The sequence below is a fragment of the Oreochromis aureus genome, linkage group 15 (assembly GCF_013358895.1).
Source record: "Oreochromis aureus strain Israel breed Guangdong linkage group 15, ZZ_aureus, whole genome shotgun sequence".
Taxonomy (NCBI): domain Eukaryota; kingdom Metazoa; phylum Chordata; class Actinopteri; order Cichliformes; family Cichlidae; genus Oreochromis; species Oreochromis aureus.
Genome location: NC_052956.1, coordinates 9,429,002 through 9,450,754, shown reverse-complemented (window position 1 = coordinate 9,450,754; position 21,753 = coordinate 9,429,002). Strand labels below are relative to the sequence as shown.

At 40.3% G+C, this 21,753-nt stretch overlaps 1 protein-coding gene across 3 annotated transcripts; it reads right to left on the bottom strand.

Moving 5' to 3' along the window:
• Positions 1 to 345: 345 nt before the first annotated feature.
• flvcr2b (FLVCR heme transporter 2b) lies at positions 346 to 21,682 on the bottom strand. Of its 3 annotated transcripts, none has more exons than XM_039598665.1 (11): positions 20,554 to 21,682; positions 16,829 to 16,970; positions 11,967 to 12,107; positions 10,509 to 10,576; positions 9,894 to 9,997; positions 7,863 to 7,973; positions 6,449 to 6,554; positions 5,766 to 5,877; positions 4,534 to 4,589; positions 2,720 to 2,882; positions 346 to 926 (listed from the first exon to the last, which is right to left on the bottom strand). In XM_039598665.1, exons 1-10 carry the CDS (start codon positions 21,145 to 21,147, stop codon positions 2,805 to 2,807), a joined length of 1,512 nt encoding a protein of 503 aa, XP_039454599.1. In that variant the 5' UTR covers positions 21,148 to 21,682; the 3' UTR covers positions 346 to 926; positions 2,720 to 2,804. The 3 variants fall into 3 exon arrangements, with proteins under 3 accessions (XP_039454599.1, XP_039454597.1, XP_039454598.1); XM_039598663.1 differs by lacking the exon at positions 20,554 to 21,682 and adding an exon at positions 17,761 to 18,657; XM_039598664.1 differs by lacking the exons at positions 2,720 to 2,882; positions 20,554 to 21,682 and adding an exon at positions 17,761 to 18,662.
• Positions 21,683 to 21,753: the final 71 nt, after the last annotated feature.

The following is a 21,753-nucleotide window of genomic DNA, read 5'->3' as shown; positions in this document are numbered from 1 at the left end:
ATTCCTGTTATTGTAATGCCAGACTGATGTCACAATGTAGAGATAAAGGCTAGAACAAAAAGTCTTCTTGGGTCATTCTTGTCATTTAGACGAGTACTTTACTTCTGGCTCCGGCTGTATTTTGATGAGATCTTTGTGAAACTGCAGAACGAATTTGGGTCTAGTCAGATGCCTCCATTTAAAAATGATTTAAACCCTAAAACTGTGTAACAGTAACAATACTGCATGTCTCTACTCTCAGGCCTGTGATGGGTGTGGTGCATTTGTGTTTGAGTAATCCTTAAACAGTGAGCACACTGTGTTTCTGCATGCAACAAGCATGAGGAAAAACCAAATGAATCAAAATTTTTATGCAATGCTTTTATTTCATGTTAAAGTAAAACAAGATTGTTACAAAAATACAACACAACCTTAATTCATCATATTTTTCTTGTTCTTCCCTCACAGTAGAAGCTATGGATTAGAGAACCTTTCTAAATCTTTCCCTGAATTCTAAATAAATAGTTCCCTAATTTCATAAAAAAATCTCTCCCTAAAATTTCTAGAAATCCTACACTGTATTTACATATTGCATACAGTGAAAAAAAAAAGATTTTTCATTGTATACATAATCAGCAGTGCACTATACCAATAAAACTGTTGAGGCACACAGGTTTCTCAGATTTGTCTCGCAGATTCACTCATAACATTTATATTTAAATATTACAAAAATATTTCTGATTAGTGACATTATTTTCATTCATGTAATCATACAAATCAAACGAGCTCTTCTTAGCCGTCAAGTTGATCTAAAGGCTTCCTTTGCACTATAACAGGGATGAGATCACGGTCATTTTTGAGGCTTGTTAGTGTGTTTGTGTCTAAAGCTTGGCTTCAATGATAACAGAAGGTGCATTCAGGCTTCCATTGTGCCAGTCGGAAGGATCCTGGAAATCAAAAGAGATGGGTCAGATCGGTGGGGTTTTTTTTTATGCATTCATCACAAAAAACACCCTTTGTCTCTGTAGACTTTAGTCTGTCTGGGCTAGCTTCCACCAAAAGAGTCTCTGGAGTCATGACAAACATTGGCCTGACACGTCTGTGTACGTTCTCAGTCATCCAGGTCACGGTAGTGTCTTGAAGCTCAGCTAAACATAATGATAGCTAAGCACATATTCATACATACTATGTAAAGAAACACCCCAAACCAGATAAATTAGCCTATATATAGCTGTATTAACACGACAAGGACAGAAAGGCAAAAATGAGATGCTTCAAGTGTAAATTTTCTTTTTTGTTTACCCTGATACGTACTCTAGAAAAAAATCAGTGATTGGGCCAAGTGCAAAGGTTTTATCACATTCCTACTTGTAAAATGAACCTGCTTACAACCTTAATTAACAGATAAGATAGGTTCAAGAGCTGTAAACCATCTGACTCTTCAAAACCTTTGTGACACTCGAGTCAAAGATGAAGCTGACTGAACACTATTAGCATAAATGAGAGCACTTTAAATTTCACTGGAAACCGACAGTAAAAAACGAGCTGTGGAGATCAAGAAATACTCTCGAAGATCAAGAAAACTTAAAGATAAAATTATGTGTCTGCAGGGCAAAAAAGGGAAAGAAAATCCTCACGGCACTGCACAAACAGCAGCAGAAAGTGCGCCTCAATCCAGCGTAAACTTTACATGCGACTGCAAAAATCAATGTCCGAATGTTTTTCTCCACAATCACAGCGTGCTGGGAGGAAAAAACGATGCAACTGTTGAATCATACAAAAAAAACTTCACAGGCTTGATTTTCTCTTAAAGAAAGGCAGAAGATCAATTATGAAGATGGAAGATAGTAGTAAGCCACATTTTCTTATCGTTAAAGACTGTGATCAATTTAATGTCGATTATTGCTATAATGTCATTTTTAATTTCTTTTCACATAATCATTAACCAAAAAATCACATGTTCATGATTTTAAATAACTAAAGCAAAGATGGAGTGAAAAAGGGGATCAAGTAAAGATCCAACTAGCAAGGGGTTTATTCCATTCATGTTGAGCGCCATACTTTTAACTGGATGAAATTTCTGGTGGTATTAGTAGGATATAGGACAGCGCTGGAAGCAAGCAAAGGCAACAACAGGCAAGAACAGGAAAATTAGCAGTACTGCGCTGACTTCATCTGAAAAATCACAAACACTACGTGTAATTCAAATCCAATCAAAGCTATGCCGCGGGCAACAACTTCACACACCGGCCTCCTAAAACACAAGAACGCTAAAGTGAATCATACGGCATGATGAGCTGCATGATCCTGTTCTTGATTCCCTACTATGATAAGCCGCGCTGTTTTATTTCTATATGGATGTGCCATTCGCATTTATGAGGAAAGTTTAAGCCAGTCAGCTGTTCAAAAATAGGATAATTAGAAGTAGCTGTAATCCAATGTGAGGAAGTTTTTTGGAATCAACAGGTTCATGCAGGGGTTAATGATTACCCCCAGCTGACGTAATTGGCCTTAAGTGACTTTAGCTGATTTTAGTAGAACTGCTACTGAGAAAATCAGTAGCAGGGCTTCATGGGGAAGAATCAAAAAAATCACATGATTTTCATGATTGTGTAATTATGATTTTTTTTGCACGATCCTCAGAAACACAGAGTCAGTAAAACAGGTGTAACAGTGAAAAGGGTGTACAGCAGGTGCTCTTGATCAGTGGCAGTGTGTGGTGATTGCTTTGTGCTCCTACCTTTGTGCACCTTTATGATGAGCTAAGATTTGAGATTTTTTTTTATTTTTTATTTTTTTTTGTGGAAGCAGAAAAGTTTTATTGATCAGGCTTGAGAAGAAGTCTGCTGCTCGGAGATTAGCGATGTGGCTCCGTAGTCTTGTCCTGACTTGTGCCTCTCCGCCTAAAACAAATGCTTTTGATCACTTCTCATTCAGTGTTTATAGAGGAGTGGGGCTCCAGTCTGGAGTGAAGTTCACCAGAATCTGATCTGTCACACAGCTTTTTTTCATTTCAATGCTGAACTGTTGAATCAAAGTCACTTAAATACGGTCATATACATATATATATATATATTTTATATGTTTAGTGGTTGCTCGTGCTAATCAGTTTCAAATAGTGAGGCCAGAGTATGCACACGAAAAGCACAGGCTTCACTGTGTTCCAAGAGCTCAGTTTCACAAAGCTTGGCTCTGTGTTCATATTAATAATAACATAGTCATCTCAAACAGACACCTGCTATTTAAATCCTCCATTTGTGAGGGGCAGCCAATCAGAAGAAGCCAAGTCCAAGTATAAAAATCTCAAGCTAAAAATTCTTACTTATCAGCAACTTCACCACAGATCTTGGAGACCCACCCGGAAAGAGAAAGAAATGTATGGTGACAGAATGACTTAAGAACAGAGGAAAATCGCAACCATAAAGTCATAACGGTTGACAAGTTCCATAAAAGTTTACATAAGAATATTTAAGTGTGCAGAGTGCCAACAGAGTCAGTAAATATTCAACAGCATCTTTTAGCTAAACTGATGCAGACATGCAGGATCACAGAAGACAAAGGCAAAAAACAGTCATCCTCTGTGGAGCCCGGGATGCACGGGTGACTTATCGCTCACGACAGACAAACACCTAACACATGGATCATTTTCACAGTAGACATTTTGACACTCTATTAAAATATTTTATTTATGTCATCTGTTGCAGTACATGGTACTGCTTTTCAGCAACAAGGGGGATGTGCGGAGCTGATGTTGAAGTATAGAGAAGATCAGAAGGAGTTGCACTGTGTTTTTGTGGATCTAGAGAAAATACATGAGAGAATGCCAAGAGAGGAACTGTGGTGGTGCGTGAGGAAGTCAGGAGTGGCATGCAAAGGTGGTGCAGGATATGTATGAGGACAGCTAGACAGTGGCAGGATGTGCGGTAGGAGTGACAGATGGATTAAAGGAGGGGGTGGTATTACATCAATGATTGATTCTGAGCCCATTCGTTTTTGGAGTGGTGATGGAGAGGTTGACAGATTAGTCAGGCAGGAATCTCTGTGGATGATGATGTTCTGATCTGTAGTGAGAGTGGAGAGCGGATGGAAAAGAATGTGGAGAGGCGGCGATATGCTCTGGAGAAAAGATGAATGAAAGTCAGTAGAAGCAAGAAAGAATGAGTACATCGGAGGCAGAGGGACAGCTCAGGCGGAGCGGTTTGGAGGCAAAGTTAGAGATGCTGACATGGTTTGGACATGAGCAGAGGCGTGGACAAAAGATGTTGAATATGGAGCTGCCAGGCAGGAGGAAAAGAGAAAGACCACAGAGACGATTCATGAATGATAAGCAGAGGACGTAAGTGAAAGGGAGAGATGGATGCAGATGATCCCCTGTGGCGACATCTGAAGGGAGCAGCCAAAGGAAGAAGAACAAAATGCTTCTGCTACACTGACATGTCAAAATGTCTTCCATGAAAAAGGCCTATTTGACTTCATAGTACCACAGCGTTTGTTTCATATCCCCAACAAACAAACAAACAAAGCGCTACACCCTTGGCTTGCTTCAAAACTTACGGCTGCTTTGGCCTGCAGGTTAGCATTTTGCCTCCTGAGATCAGACTTGATTAAAGCTGTAAAAAAAGAAAGACAGAGAGAGGGTTAAATCTGCATTAGCTCATGGATCCTCCACTGCAAACACAGAGATGAACACAAGTAAAACCGGATTGTATTATTTCACACAGGTTAAACAGTTTATTGAAATGAAGTAATAACAGTGACTATCCAGTAGGTGGCTCCTGTGCACAGACACGTTCAAGTCTTAAAAGTGGCATTCATTTATAAGACACTTTGTTAACTATTTTCAATGAGTGTGTGGCCACCAATGCAAATCTAAAAACAACAAAGCCCGATGAGAAACTCAGGTCAAGAGCAATTATTAAAAAACAGCATGATTGTAATTTAATAATTAACTTCAATTTTCACGGAAGGAGGAGAATATTTTACAAAAACAATCGCAGCCTTGCCTTCTAATGGTGCCTTTATGTACTTTGACAACTTCATATAAAAGTATATCACCAATCGGAGAGCAGGGCGGATTTTTTTTAACAAAAGTTTTGTTTTTCTTTTAAAACTTCATGACCACAACAACAAGTTTACTCATATGAACAAAAAGCAGTTACTGAGTCAGTCTGCTGACCTTTATGAACAGAGAAGTGTCATTAAAGGTTAAGGCATTTTTAAAAAGTTAAACATTGCTGCTAAACCCATTGATGGGTCATGAAAAATCTCCTAAGTGGTTATGAAATCACCTTTATTACCTGAAAACACACCCCTGCTGAGTGCATGTCTGTAGAGCTATGCACTTTCTTTACTAAAGGGTTCCAGGGCTCAAGAAAATATTCACCACTCCTCCCTCTGAACAGTTTAGTTGTATACAGCTTTGTTGTTCTCTAATTTCAAAGAAAATCTCTTCCCAGCGATGATGAAGAATGACGCAGAACGCCACCTCAAGACTTTGTTTTATCTGAGCTGCAGACAGCCTTCTTGTAAAGAGGTGACAAATTTGTCTGTTATGTGTCCATTGCAATAAAAAATAGCATCATGTTCTCAAGTATTCCCCCAAATTACACCATAACTAAGTCCTGCTTTCTAGGAACGTGGCATTCTTACACAGGAATATTAGTAAACTCGTAACAGGATAAAGTGACAGCAAAGACAATTCTTATGCATTTCTGTATGTGTGACATTAAATCAGTACTCTATTATGACTCAAAACTGTGTATTTTTCACAGTCACAGATGTCTCACCTGTCATTATTGTGCCTATCAGAAGAAAGACGCACAAGAAGATGTTTCCTGCCAGCGTGCCGTAATCGTCAATGATCTTCCCTTGGCAAATGGTGAATATAATTCCGAACACCTGTGTGTATGGATGCAGAACATGGGTAGTTAGGATTAAAGCTAGCGCTTGCACGCATCCGGGAAGGATGCTGACCAAACCCCATCCTTGAACTCGGTTTTCATTTTCATGCGTCTTGGATCTTCTGCAGCTGGCGAATATGTTTATGCACCAGATGAAGGAAGCTCAACTACACACTGAGTTTTTGCAAATATATCACGCACAGTTGCCGTGATGTTGAGAGAATGTGTCTTGCCTGCTTATGAACAGGCATTACAAATGCATAAACAAAACAATAAAAAAAAAATATAAACAAGGAAGTCAAAATTGCCTCATAATGCCAAAACCCCCCACAAAAGCACGTTATTCCAAAGCAATGCCAACCGTCAACAAAATCCCATTTTATTGTTTATATCCAAAATTCCCATGAAAACCTGCATTTACAGTATAGTGAGTCAATTTCTCCAGAGCAACAGGGTGAATGACTCACTTTTTCCATGAGGGAACACAGCTTACATCCATCATTTCACTGGTTTTTTCCTTCTTTTTTGCTATTACACTGAAAACAGCTGTGCCGGTCATTGATCTGTACCTGTGCTGAGCAGTTGAGGAGGCCAGAAGACGTTCCCTCTGACTCCGGGTAGGTCAGTTCGACTGCAAATTCAAAGCCCAGTGGCAGGTAGCCCGTCATGAAGAACCTGGACACAAAGGATCCACAATAGGCATAAAAAAAGAATTTGTGAGTTTATTTAATTCCTGCTCCCTTTTTGATACAGTTTTATACGTGTAAATGCACAAACAGGACATTGGCTCTGTTCAATAAAATGCCCCTTATCATGTTAGCTGACAAGTGCATGGACACTTCGTGCCAACAACATTTGATTGTTCTTCCAGGAATTCAACACTCATGTTGTCTCAAATTAATGACACTGGAGAATTTATACAGGAACAGCAGGTTTTTCAAAGCAGTCCAGTGACATCAGATTCTTTTTCTCATTCAACAGCAGAGTGTTGTTCTTCCACTAAAGTGACAGCAAGTGAAACTCAACTCAAAAGCTTCTGACATGGCTGCAATAGCAAAACACATCAGTCTGAGTCAGTAGACAGACACATTTCTTCTCTTCTGCCAATAAAAATCCTTTGATATGGAGACCACAAAGCAGCAGACACGATGGCCTTTAATGTCAAACACATTTCTTTAAAAAATGCTGTTAAAAAAACAAGGCTAAAGTTATGTCTGCCATGCATTATGCAGATGCACTTCCAGAGGAAAGGAAGTCCGATCTGGAAGATCACTGTGCGCTGCTGAGGGTGTAATCATTTCAAAACAGCCACATAAAGGTTAAACTGGATGAATAAGCTTGTTTTTTAATTCCAAGAAGAGAGAGGCAACCCAGAGGAAACCTAGTAGATGATTTCCCCCATAAACATTTAAATGGTTTGGTTTTCCCAGTGCATAGAGGTTATGTATTTTTATTTTTGTGATCTGAAATAATCCTGCACCATTATTACTATATGACATACTCTCGCTGTATCTATTTTTTGTTTTGCTTTGTTTTGCTCTGCAGCATGGGCTTCCAGGAAAACATCACTCCAAGGGGGTTTTCTTGATAAAACGCATTTCAGTTACGTTAAATTAATGCACATATATGCACATATTTATGTATTTACATAACGACATTTTTCCTTTTCTTTTGAGTTTAGGTGCAAATGCAGGCCTTTATCTAAACTTTGTAGGGTCTACATGTTTGTAGAAGCTGAAACAACCAGGGCTGTAAATTATTATTGCAAATGTCAACAGAGGTACCGGGCCGAGGGAAATGACCAGCAGCAGAATTTAGGACATGACAGAAGATTTTTGCATGGGGTGTTTGTTCGCTCTTGATTCACAGAAATAAAGGTATTCTGAAGTAGAATCAAAGTAGTAAAGGAGTAGAAATAAAGTCCTTTAATAACATTACTTGTGTAAAAAAAAAAAAATGTTAGAAGAAACAATAAAAGCATACCCAAGTACTCCAGCGGTGATGAAAACCACCCAGAGGTGTCCCAGGCTGAGTGTAGCAGCATAAACTATCATCCCCACCAGAGACAAGAGGTAGACTGCAAAGGTCGTCTGCCTGGGGAAAAAAAGGAGCATGAGTAATACATGTCACTGTGAGCACAGCAGCGATCATTATGATTGCACACACATATGTAACAGTAGGTAGTGCGGCAGTTTTGCAAGTAAAAGAAACAAAACGTAAAGCTGCAGCAAGTATTTGCCAGAAATTTAGAGGATTTCGGGTCTCTGGGGGGTGGGGGAATGGGGGCTAGAGTGTATCCTAGTTGTCTTCTGACGAGAGGCGCCAGCCTATTACATAAGAGACAGGCAACCAGTGTACAATCACCAATTAACCAAACATGCATGTCTTTGGACTGTGGGAGGAAACCTTTGCACACAGAACATGCAAAGAAAAAAAACACCACACAGAGAGGCCCCAGTCAGCTGGAGGGTTCGAAACCAGCCCTCTCTCTCCTTCACTTTTTCCTCTGTGCTCCACCCACTAGACAAAACGCATGCTCCTACCTACCCTACACAGCTAACCACAAGTCATTTCTGGCTTTTGGCTTCATGTGGGCTGGCTAACTTGCTTTTCCAGGAGGGAAATCCCTCAGCTTATGTCTGTAGCTCAAGGGTATACTTTTTCCCTGCATTTCATTTAATCTGTCTCCAAAATCATGTACGTGTGGGTAAGACTGCTTCCTGTCCTGTTTCATGTATGCCACATTTATTAATCAGAACCCTGACATAAATCAAACAAACAAAGAAAAACGGAGCAAACTCTAACTGGGAAATGTCGAGGGATAACATTTTTAGTGCCTGAGAAAAGAGGAGGTGCAAGGGTGTAGCTCAACTGTACCTCAGACGACTTGTATTAAGGCTGAACAGCCGTTATCAATTTTTTTTTTTTGTGTCCACTGACAGCAAAGGCTTGCTGCCTGCATGAGCGTCAATGTCAATATTTTGCCACTAGGTGTGCTGTGGAGTAATCTTTTCAATAGCAGGTACCCTTTTCTGTTTGCTTTACTGTTTGTCACACAAAATAAGGCCTTTGTAAATGTCTTGAGAGGAAGGAAGTGGATTCCACACCTCGTGTGAGCCCACATCTCACAGTTAAATACAATGGGCGACAAACACTGAAGGTAAACACCACCTCTGTTTGCTTCCCCTAAACACACAGTTTCAAAGAAACCTTATTTTATACATCCAAAGCTTCATAACAAATAAATACTAAAGCATGAAAAATGCAGTCCTGCAGAACTGGTAATAATATTAAAATACAAACTGCCATAAATTTATGAATGAATACCATTCATAAATATTACAATGTAATAATATAATTACAATGTGGGGAATTAGACAATAAAGCCAAGCATTATTGCTTTCCCCCTCATTTGCAATGCAAAGCTGTTTTAGCTACAACAGAAGGGAGTGGACTGGGTGAACACTGCTGTCACCACACAGCCTGAGAGCACATGGGGCCAGAGGAAGAGTTCAGAGGTCGCTGCCGTAGCAGTATGCTGCACCTGAATAAACAGATATAGAGACGCAACACAAACTCTAAACAAGATCTGCAGGATGCCAAGTTCAGAAGGGAGAAGACAATAAACAATCAGGTGCCGATTTAGCTTAGTGCATTGAGCGTTCCATACGACTGCGAGCGGCCAGCCCAGGTTCAAATCTGACCTGCAGCCCTTTGCCACATGTCTTCCCCCATCTCTCTCTCTCTGCTTTCTTCACCATGTCTGTCAAAAAAAGTGAAAAAGGCCCAAAAAAACAGCACTCATTTGGCTGCTTACTGGTGGCACGGAAAAAGAGGTAAGCTTTTAGATAATCAGCCCATCGCTTTGTTTTTTTTTTCTCAGTTTCATTACAAATAACGTTTGATTTTTATCTCCTGCTCTGCGCGTCCTTTTGTCTTCTTTTTCCCAAAACACAACACCCCCTGTGGAAGAACTGCTGCTAATGTACTTTCCCTTTTCGATGTTCGCCTTACTTGTACGTTTTCGTTCTGTCCAACCAAACGCCGCAGATGAGGGAGCCGACCATCCCCGCGATGACGATGGTGAGGCCAATCCTCCCGGCGTTCACTTCTTCTCCCTAAAAAAGCCGAGAACGATGAGAAATGAGAGGAGCTGGTGATCTCATGACCTTGGGTTCCACGCAGAGGCTGAGTTTCAGAGAGAGAAAAAACGTTCTGCTATGTAATTGGCTGATTAGATAGTTGGATTAATGAGCAGTGCCCAAAGACTGTATATCTACAAGCATTAACTAGAGATGCACACAAGGTCGTTGCACACACCTTTTTAGTAATGCAAACAGAGAAGATCGTTCCCTTTTCCTGTTGTTTAACTTATAAAATGATTTAAAAGAAATGGCACCCATGCCTTAAATATAGCATTGGTTTGAGCTTGTAAGCGAACAAACTTCCAAACTTGGTTTAGCTGTGATAAATCTGTTATTACAGTGTTGTTTATTGAACAGTTACATTAGTTTAAAATATTAAACCTTATACTTGACTATTTAAGTCTAACTATTCATCTGTTGAAGTGTCACTAGAGTTACAGGCAATAGAAATGATTTGAGATGAGTGCAGAGGAAACGGACATACGGGGTAATGCACGATGATCATGCGGTTCAGCAGGGTCCCGACAGCATAAAAACAACCAACGTTCAGACCTGCAAAATACGGAATAAGATCAAATAAAATCTGAAATCTGAAAAAACACAGGAACGAAATATCTTTCTCCTTCCCACTTTTCAGGAAGCATGAAACTAACATCATTTACTGAATGATGAAAAAGTTAAATAGTTGTTTCTAATGAACCTCATCAGAGTAGTTTCTAAAACGAAGATAAATGTGTAGTGAATGTGTCCCCACCTAAAAAATAAAACATTACAGCAGGCGTGGGGGAACTCCAGGCCTTAAGAGCCGGTGTGTCCTGCAGGTTTTAGGTATGTCCTTGATTCAACACAGCTCATTTAAATGGCTAAATTACCTCCTCAACATGTCTTGAAGATCTCCACAGGCCTGGTAATGAACTAATCATTTGATTCAGGTATGTTGACCCAGGGTGATATCTAAAACCTGCAGGACACCGGCCCTCGAGGCCTGGAGTTCCCCACCCCTGCACTACAGCTACAGCTCAGTTAAAGTGACAGGGACAGGTGTGATAATCAGGTAAATCTGAGATACTAGTGAACTGTGCAGCGCAGGTCGAAGGCTGACTTGCCGAACAGAGAGTCAGAAACATTTTAGCACAAATATTAGTCACATGACAAAACCCCAACAAAGTATGCACCTTAGGATAATTTTTGTACTTAATTAATGTGACAATTATTTTTGGATTTTTGGATTATTTTTGTTACTAGTATAAAATGATGAAACATATCCCTCCCAGTTTATCCAATCTCAAGATGACTGAGTTACTGGTTAAACTGTATGTCAAAATGCAACTACATTCAATTTCCAGCAACATAAAACCTAGATGATATTTTTTTTTTTTATCTCTTCAAAAAGACACTTTATCATTCCTTTTTTTTGCTCAAGTAACCAAGAGCTCCCAAAAAGAAACTAATTCCTATCTCAGACTCCTTCCACTTCATCAAATCTTTGCTCTTTGGGATCTTAGGGTCACACTGACCAAACACACGTGTTAAACGTTGTCAGGTTATAAATGAACTTTGGACCTCTTAAGGTAAATCCAATTTATCTTCTCAAGGAATACTGTAATAGCTGATGACTGAGGACTACGTAATCTGACGATAAGATAAACACCATCGCACTACGAAGGGAATTTTCAGGTGTGATTCTACCCGATATCTGTGGTGGAATCACTGGCTGACGTGATGAAAGGCTAACATCATTTTCACTTTGGATGGCGTGTTTAACCATGGTTATGGGAATTTATACTACTTTAGTAAAAATCTGTCTTCTAAAAAAAATCACATATTTTCATGAATTTCTAATTCTGAATCATGCAACACACTGTTTAATGTCTTTTAGCCCGTTCTAAAAAGTTAATTATAACATAATTTAACAAACGTTTAGAGAACAGTAATGACAAACCATAGGTGATGACGAGGAGCATGAAGGGCTTGTTGCGCAGCAGGCTTCGGATGGAGGCTATGTAGGAGTACTGCTCTGGTGGAATGCTACGAGCTGTGGCCTGGGCCTGAGTCGGAGGAATTTTAGGACGCTCCTGGAAAACTGGCATGTGGAGAGATCGAAAACAGTGTGAAACACAGTAAACAGCAGCAGTCTGCACACTTACAAAGAAAACTGGAAAGCAATAAGAAGCAACTTTATTGATGGATACGTCCACCTGTTATATTTAAAGGATCAATCAATGCTAAAGTGCTAGAAATAAGTTCAGGGTTATATTTCCTCCCTGGGCCACAGGCTTCTTCCTGGAAGGAGCCAGTGACACATTCAGGCAAGACTGGACAGGTTCTAACGCCTCTATGTAACCCACTATACTCTCATTTGCTCCAGTGAAAATCAGCTAATATCTGGTGTTGAAGACATCTGGGTGGAGCTATGTGTCCCCGGCCTTGTAGGGATAAACAGATGTCTGTTTTTCTTGTAACTGAACCAGGGACACATTTTTTCCTTCTGGCAAATCTCACATGAGGGTCTGTGTACAGTAAGCTGTTTTCACTAATCCTCCAAAAGTGTCCTAATCTCTACACAGTTGATCTATCTGCCAATGGTGGTGATGAAACTGAAATTATACCATGATCTCAACTGGTGTATGCGTAGTCATCACTGCACATGGAAGAATGCATATTTCTATTCAAATAACCTTTGGAGTTCTCAGACTGATCACAGGTAAAATTTCCTATATGGCTTGGATTTCATCATCATGGTGATTCTCCTTTTTCAGTAAACAGTAAGTAGTCATATGTCAAAGCAGACGGTCTCCAAGTTTAACTTATACGATTGTTTTAAGGAAAGGCAGAAGCTAAGCATCTTCTCTCACCTCACAGTTTATGCAAATCTCTCAATCCTGGGACTTTGTCTGCCCTGCTGACTCACAGCCCTTTTGCAGGACTACAGATGGTCCTGCCAGCAGGACAACCCTCACACATGGCATCTTGCATGTATGCATGAGGGTGAGCTAGTATATATGTGTCATTAAACTACTGCAGCCACCTGGTGTCAATTTTCACACTAGAGTAACCAGGAACAGCATAAGTCACATCCCTTGCTCACTAAATTGTAAGCGGATCCAAAAATCAAGGCCCTACAATAAAACATTTTCCTTTTTTATAGCTTTGCACAGTGTTGCCACTTCAGGCCTCTAAAAATATATTTAATGAAAAAAAAAATCTCCTCTGCCACCCTGGGATGAGTTATATGTGTTGAAATTACATAGCAACCTTTGTGACTCAAAAATTGGGCCAGTACAGAAGTGCCAAATCACAAGCACTTCACAAGTTATAATGTTGTGAAACTGTGGGTAATGGGTAACTTGTAGCAGGAAAAAAGGACCCCATTTGGGTGTAAAGTTGCCAAACTTTTGAAGCATTTTTTATTAAATATTAACAGTTATTGAAAGTATGCAGTTTTTTGGTGCCCACTGATATTAGAATTATGGCACTTTGCACATTCAAGTAGATAAGTCTGGATTTGAGCCAACATGTCTGCCAAGCTGTCTAGGACTTTGAACTAAAAGGCACTGCATGGAGCTTAGTTGAGTTTTTCCGGGAAGAATATTTGTTTTAAGTCTGTTTTTTTTGATAGCCAAAGGTAGGATCCCAATTAAATATCATAATAACTTTTAAAGGTAGCTTACGTTAGCTTACTTCTGCCACTGGAAAAGGTTATTTCTAAGTACGTTTAAATTTCAAGGTACGCAAGTGGAAATTTTTGAGATATGTAACTTTGAGTTATTGAGTCAAAATTTCTAGATAGGTAGACAGTAAGTTGAAATTTCGAGCCACTAACCAGAAAATTTGACTTATAGGCGGCAAATTTGTTTTTTCATCAACACCTTATGAACCAAGCTTGCAAGCTAGCTAGTGCTAGCTAAAAAATAAGCATGTCCTCTTATCCAAATATGGTCATATTCATCTTCAGAACCAAAAACAAAACTACAATGTCACAGTAATAATGCCAAAATAAAAAAGCTGCAAATATAAAGTTTTTCACAATAGCTCTCTTTAAAAAAATGTAAATGCTAGCTCGTAAACTAGCTATTTTTTATTTTTTTTATATAAGAGATTTATTGTGTGTTATCATACACATATTACTTGACAGTTGTCTTCATATTGCACATGATTTAACCCCTAGTCATGAGGAAAAAAGCTATATTGCCCATTGTGTAGTGGTTTACAATGTTTAGGTTTGTTCCTGGGAGAAGACACAAATTGCTTTGGGATTGTGTCACTGTGGCGATACTATAGTGACTCCTTGTGAATAAGAGAGCATAAATAGCTTTATATAAAGCTTTATCGTGCGACAACGTGCCCACATTGGTTGAGGGCTGTGTGCCATATTGAATGTGATACAACCACTGGTCACAAAGAATAAAGTGCATGTTGTTGGTGACTGGTTCCTTAAGGTTGCTGGTTCACGGTGGATGAAATCGATCACAAAGACAGTGCTGCAACAAATCCTCTTTGGGAGTGATTTGGGTGCCGTTAGTTGCATGGAAGATGTCAACTTGTCTGAAAACGCACATTAACTACTAGTTAAGCAGTAGCACTATTTTACAAAGTGCAACACAAACAAGAAATAGGACACCTTTTCTTTATAAGCAGAAGTTGTGCCTCTGGGCTTTATGTTTTAAAAGGAGTAACTTGTCCTTTGAAGGGAAGCAGTCTCTCTTTCCAATTTGTGTTGCACCTTTCACAGTTTTCTTTCCTTGAAGAGTAGCTGGAGAGTGTTTACAGACAAGTTGATGTGTTTCATGCAATCTACGGCCAACTGAAGCATTTTGCTAGTGACCAAAGCAATTGCAAGGAGGTTTTCAGCAGCCAGTCAGGAAATACATATTTCTCCCTAGCAATCAGAGTTTGTCAGGTGATTGCAGGCCAGTTCCTAGGCCTGTGTGACTGGTGCCTAATTCACTTGACCCTACACTGTTGCACATGTCACATAGTTTGCAGTCATGTGACTGGAAAACTTAATAAGCTACTCTAATAATGGTTGGATATTTTGAGAATGCACTTTGAGAAGATGAGATGATCAGTGTCACTTGTGTCTGTATGTAGGTGAAGCAAGAAAACAACCAAACACAAGTACCTGTAAGAAAATGTTAAAAAAAAATAAAACTGCAATTATTGACCTCAACTGAGCCAGTTCAAGCACATTAAACACAAAAAAACCCCTCTTAAATGTCATATGACATTATTTGGGCAAATAATAATGTATAAATTAACAAAAGTGCGGGTAGGGGAATTTACTCAACTTGCAGCCATCTTGCAGCTACACACTCACCCAGTGATTAACCTAAACTATCTACCTCCAGTATCGTATTTACCATAAACACACAGAGGCATTGTGAGTCCTCTTACCTTACTCTAGGAATCATATATAACTGTTTAGTGGGTCACAGGCAAATTTGAAGCAGCAAGAGTCAATTATGAACCGTACTTATGAACGCAAACACCATGTGACTGACCAAACAGTCACATAAGCACTGAATAAGCTGAGGTTTGCATTTCATAGTGCTTCAACAGACTATAGCCAAAGCACTAACACTGACTGTATAGTCAGTCTAAATGCTGTGCATGGTACTACTAGGAAATTCCTTCACAAGCATCCTTTTGTGTTTAGGAATGCAGAATGCTTATGAGGGACGCCAGCCTCCATCGTTGCCCCCCGCCCCTCCCTACCCCGCTGCAGGAAAGCAGCATATTCATGGGACATGCTCCTTATAGCAAGTCAGTGTTTTTAAAAGTAAAACATATTTATTGCATTTTGATTAAACACTCGTACTGTTATTTTATCTTATCCATAAATGGCACAGCACATGATTCTGGATTTCACAACAAATGCCACATTTGAAGGGGAATCATATATAAAGACACAGCAAAGCATTTTTTGCTCATCACTCACATGCTGTTTGTCATGTTACTTCCTTCTGCCACAAAGTGCTGAGTTCTCTTTTTCTCATGGCCATAGCTCAAATGACTTATGATGGATTTCAGTACACTTCTGATGACCTTACTTGTGCTACAATAATATCTTTTTTTATCAAAGTCCCCTTTTAACTAAGGTTTTGTGTTGTACGTACATCCATGTCAGCACTTGTTTTTGGTCCACTGAATGGTGCTTCTTGTCAAGAGTGTAAGTTTGGTGTAAATTAAAACCTTCATGAGGTCAGTCCACTGAATAAGAAATTCCCATGGGCCTGAGGTAGAAAAAACCTCATACAATACATGTCAAAATGCCCGAGCCTTTTATAGCAGACTGGAGCGAAAGCACCACCAAATGTCACTCTTTAACCATTCACAAAAAATCCTCGGTTACACGGTACAGTAACATCAGTTTCATGCAATTTTATGTAAATTCGAAAACTTGACGGGAAAAAAACGCTTCTGTGCTTCATGATGTTTAGCCATGCGGAAAGTTTCATTTTATATGCAGAGGCGTTGAGGACACAGTTTTTGCTACAGTGGAGGTTGTGTAGAGTTTCTTTCGTGCTGCAAAAGCAGCTAGAAATCGTGTTTGAAATAATAATGAACCACAGGCTTCAACTCTTTTCTTTGAAAATGCATTGTATCAAAAAACCTGACCCCCATCGGAAGATGAATATTAAGGGTTTCAGTGCAACCAACATAATATACCCAATACTTTGGTTTTGCTGTGAAGACACCAAGAGAGTACGCATAAAACCCAAGCCGTCTGTGTAGCTAGAAACCACCGGAACTAAATAAAGTACCATCTTTGTGATTTTAGTTATTTTTTCGTGATTACCTTACCGAAGACAACAAGGACGAAGAGTACAGTAGCCACTCCTGCCGTTATGTAGAACATGATTCGGATGTGGTGAGCCAGCTCATCCATGTCGTCCACATTAGGCACCAGGATAGGCGGCACAAGGAACCCGATGGCAATACCCAGCTGTAGGACGATGGAAGAATTTAACAGAATTTGAAGAAAACAAGTGCCACAAACAGTTTACACTAAATTAAAAAACTGAAAATCTTAACTTTTTTAGCCCACTATTTCTATGTCTTGTACATGCCTTGTAACTTTACACAGTGTGTATTAAGAAGTTTTAATACGTGTTATTTGCCTTGAATGATTCTATTTGGAACAGGCTCCTCTATTCCAGGGAGGTGTTGCTTTTATGCTGAGTTTGCAAAATGTCACATATGGTATAACCTCATTTACTGAACCCGATGACCTGACCCTGCAACTGACCTCAGACCTCCTACTCAGATGTTTTCTATTTGTGTCTTCTTGGGTTTTCTTTTTGTATGATTTAGGAAAATAAGATGAGGCCTCGCTGTTTCTTTTTAGACCGAAGGCGAAAGAGTTTCAGTCACCTTCTCGAGAAGCGAAAGTAGACTGAAGTAATTGTAGAAGTACTCAGTACACAGAGCTGGATGACATCACTTATGATCTTGATATAAAAGCTCCAATAAATCTAAAGAAGACATTTGAGCCTAGAAATTTATTTAACTAATTACGTTATAACTTAGTTTAAAATCAGATTTAAAGCACACAACTTGAAGATTGGGACGACCTTTAAAAGTGAATTGGTGCAGCGATTAGCAGTATGTGACCCTGACATCCAGTCTGCCCTGCGTAATTTACAGGCAACCGTCAGACAGCTCTGACCTCACTATACAGACCCTCCTGTGGCAGAAAAAAAGAGATGCTAAATACTGACACAGTTCACACAAACCTGGTTTCCCAGAACTCCTATGGAGCAAGCGGTGGAAACTTCTTTCTCTCCAAACCACACTGAGGCAAGGTATGAAGGAATACCGAGGATAAACACTGTGGCTACTGAGCACACAAACTGGCCAAAAAAGGTCACTGGGAAAGTATCTGGACTGGCACTACCGATTTTTATCCAAGCGCCAATGCAGTTAAAGGCTGACCCGACGAGGACAACATCCCGGATGCCCCTGTTGTCCAAGAACCAGAGGATGGGCAGAATAAGTGGAACGTAAGTGAGCAGGTAAATCATGGCCAACCAGTCAATAGCCAGAGCATCAATGTTGTAGAAACGCATGAATATGTTGCTTATAATGCCATACTGTAGCCACATGAAGGCATTGCTTGCTGAGACAGAACTGAAGAGAAACAGCATGAACCAGCGACGGTGATAAAGCTTGGTCTCAACCTTTGGGGCCAAATCCGACTGGTCACCCAAAGTCTCCATGTCTAAGCGGGACCCTGTGGAGACCGCTCTGCCTAAAGGCTCTGGACTCCATTGCAGTGATGAAAAGCCTGGAGCAAGATTCTTTGCAGCCTTGGAACACGGCCATTCTTCACCACTGAGCTCAAAATTTGCATGGTCCCCTTTCAAAGTATTGTTTTGCGGCATTTCAACTGTCCTGAAACGGGCCCCCCGAAATGTTCGAGACCAGAGGTCTTAAGATTCAAGAGCTTGTGTCCTAACAGCTTGCTGTCCTCTGTTCAAACTGCTTGCAGGAGAGAGATGCCAGAGAGCGAGAGCAGCTAGAGTTAGTGTTGCCTTACTGGTGTCCCAGGTCCCTTCGCATGTGATGACACTGAGCTGCTTTACCCCATGTCCACACATTTATTACACCCAGTCCTGTCATGTGATGTTAATATAGGATGTTAATATCTTCCACTTACACCTAAACTACTCCTACCAAGAAAAATAATACTTACAACAGATAACTGAGAAAAACATGTTCCTCTGTTGAACTTTAACCATTTTTCTTGTTAAAGTTCACCCATTTGAGTTTTTCGGTTAATATTTCAAAGTCTTAGTTATTGTTCACTCTGAAGTATCTGTTTTCTGTTGGGGACAATACCAAGAATTCTCCAATCTTTCAGTTTTTTTGCATGCAAGCTGTTTAAAATTTATACTGCAAAACAGACTTGGAGGAACAAACTGCTCGTCCAGCCTTGCAGGCACTAAATGTGTAACCTTATGTAACAAACCATTTACCGTGTGACATCTTATGATTATACTACTGTGATAGGATGAAAAGCACTGATATCCAGGCAGTTTAGAATGAATCCAATTAAAAGTATTGCAGAGTTAGACAGTGGTCTAATCGGGTTTTTAAGCATCTGTTATGTTTGTTTTTTATAAAAGAGACCAAAAAGTAAAATGAGTTTATTTGGGCGGTGTTTGCAGATGCCCAGATTGTGATCAACGGTTTGTTCTTAGTTATTCAGACTGTATCCAACTGTTTCCCAGTAATAAATGATGACATTTCAGTGACATTTGCTTGGAGTTGATGTTAAGGTGACTCAAGCGTTGCTTGTTCAAAAACTTTTAGTGTTAAGTCTGATACTCCAGTGCTTCGTGCGACCAAAGGCACACTGCTGATCTTTGCACTCCTTTGTGCTGATTTGACAACTCACATGATTTTCAACTGCCCTGTTGCTCCTAATTTATAGCGGTACATCGGCAGCTCATGAACTCTTTTATGAGGGGGTATATTTTTTATAAAAAAGCAGAAAACATAAAAATAAAGTGGAAAAAAATATATAGTTGGTTTACTCTTTCTTACATGAAGTGCTCAACATTTAATGTTTCATGCGTACATTCACATTCAAAACAGTCTTCTCATGAATGCTTCTACACCTCTGAATTTGTTTTCGACACTAATGCATTTTTAGCTCATCTTTAGTCCAATGCAGTGCTATCTATCTATGCATGCGTGCATGCCACTGAGTACAGTACTTTCTGACCAGACTTTTGCCCTAGGTTTATCTATTACATAATGCACTGCTGTGTGAGGGTAATAGCAGATTCAAGCAGGCTTGTAATTTATTTCTCCTCTAAGTCATGCCATTTTCCCAGTTTCTTTTCAGAAGCTGCCTGTTCTTCCAGGACTGCAACCTGTGGAATAGCTGGGTCACGTATTACCTTTGCAGTGTTGCACTGATGGAATAAATCTGAAGAAATTTGAATTTCCTTTGCTCATAGACACATAAAGACCCAATATATATATATAGTTGTTTGGGGGGGGTCCTGATTACAATATATTAGTTAGTCTTTTAATCTTTTCTGTTTCACAGGTCTTATTTAAAAGACATGTTTGACATGTTTTCTATAAATGTGGACTTTAGTGACTTCTCAGTCCCTTGAAGTTGAATGCAAACTATGTTCAAATATAACTTTGTATAGACTGGTTACTCCCCTGAATGTGGATGGAAGAGTCTGGGAAACTTTTTGTCTCATTATAAAGTTACATATAAATTAGGACACGTAGTTTTTGTTCTTGTAGCTCTTTGTTTTGTCTTGCATGTCAGTCCACGCTGTGTGCATTGTTGTTGTCCCACATCCCCAGCATCCAGTACTGTTGCTTGGTGATGCACTGTGGTCACTTAAACGTGCGTAATTACGCAAACGTGCTAGGAGATGTGGCAGGGTCCAAGTTATTAGCGCTATTAACCTACACATAGGGTCCATATATGCTCAAGTAGGTTAAACGTTAATATGACCTACTTTCCAACTATAGGACGGCCTTTGCATCGAACACCATACCTGATTCCCGAAGACTCCGATGGAGCATGCGGTGGACACTTCCTCTGAACCAAACCACACCGACGCGATTCTAGATGGCATCCCGAGGATGAAGACCTGCGCGAAAGAGCAGCAAAACTGTCCCAGGAATGTCACGGAGAACAGGTTGGGTCTCACGCTGGCCACTTTGATCCACGTCCCCGCGCAGTTGAGCGCCGTGGCGATGAGGGCGATGACCCGGAGCCCTTTTTTGTCCAGCAGCCAGGTCACCGGGAAGATGAAGGGAATGTATGTGAGCATGTAGATCATAGACATCCAGTCTATGGTGAAAGCTTCGACGCCGTAGAACTTGGTGAAAATGTTGCTGATAATGCCGTACTGTATCCATTGGTAAGAGTTGCTCAGCGAATATAAGCTGAACAGGAAGACGATCACCCATCGTCGGTGGTAAAGACGGGTAGCTTGCAGCCCTTCGCTGCCGTTCCCTTCACTTGAGTCGCCGTTGGGCTTCGCGGCGTCGCCCCCCTCCAGCTTGACATGGTTGTCAGAGTCCGCCTTCCACACACTCTGATCCTCGTTTGGTTTAGTGTCTTCTAGCGCTTGCTTCTCACTCATGTTCCTCTAGGTCTCCTCAGTAATACTCATCGGGAATAAACTGGGCACTCAGCTGCTGTGGTTTTGTTAACAAAAGTGAAAGAACCTGAATTCGCCCTTTTTTCATTGAGGAACATTCAGCGCCTTAGGAAAGTCTAACGTACACGACAGTCAGACCTAACACGATCTGTATTCAGCAGCAGAAGCCCCCTCTCCACTCTGTTTTACATAAATATATATGCTTAAAAAGAGAAAAAGTTTAAAAAAAGAGGCGAGCTTCCAATGTTTTTGCGGCTGTCTCCAAAATCTATCGGTTCATTTCCTCCCCGCTCAGCACTGAAGATATTTTTGGTAGCCGAACTTTCACCCAGATCCTGAGAAAGTTAACAAACTTTGAGCTGCAGATGATTTAATGGCAGATTAATAGTTATCTGAAGTTTAGTTTCCCGAGCGGTACCACGTGTCGGAGAGCCGGCTACTGTAACCCTCCACCCGGACTTAAAAGACCGCGTTGGGATCTTGAAACGGACTCGGTCAGCTCATGCACAAGGGCGGAGTTATTAGATAAAACGCTTCTCTCTCGGGTGGTATCTGAACACGCTGTAACATCGAGATACAGACAGCAAC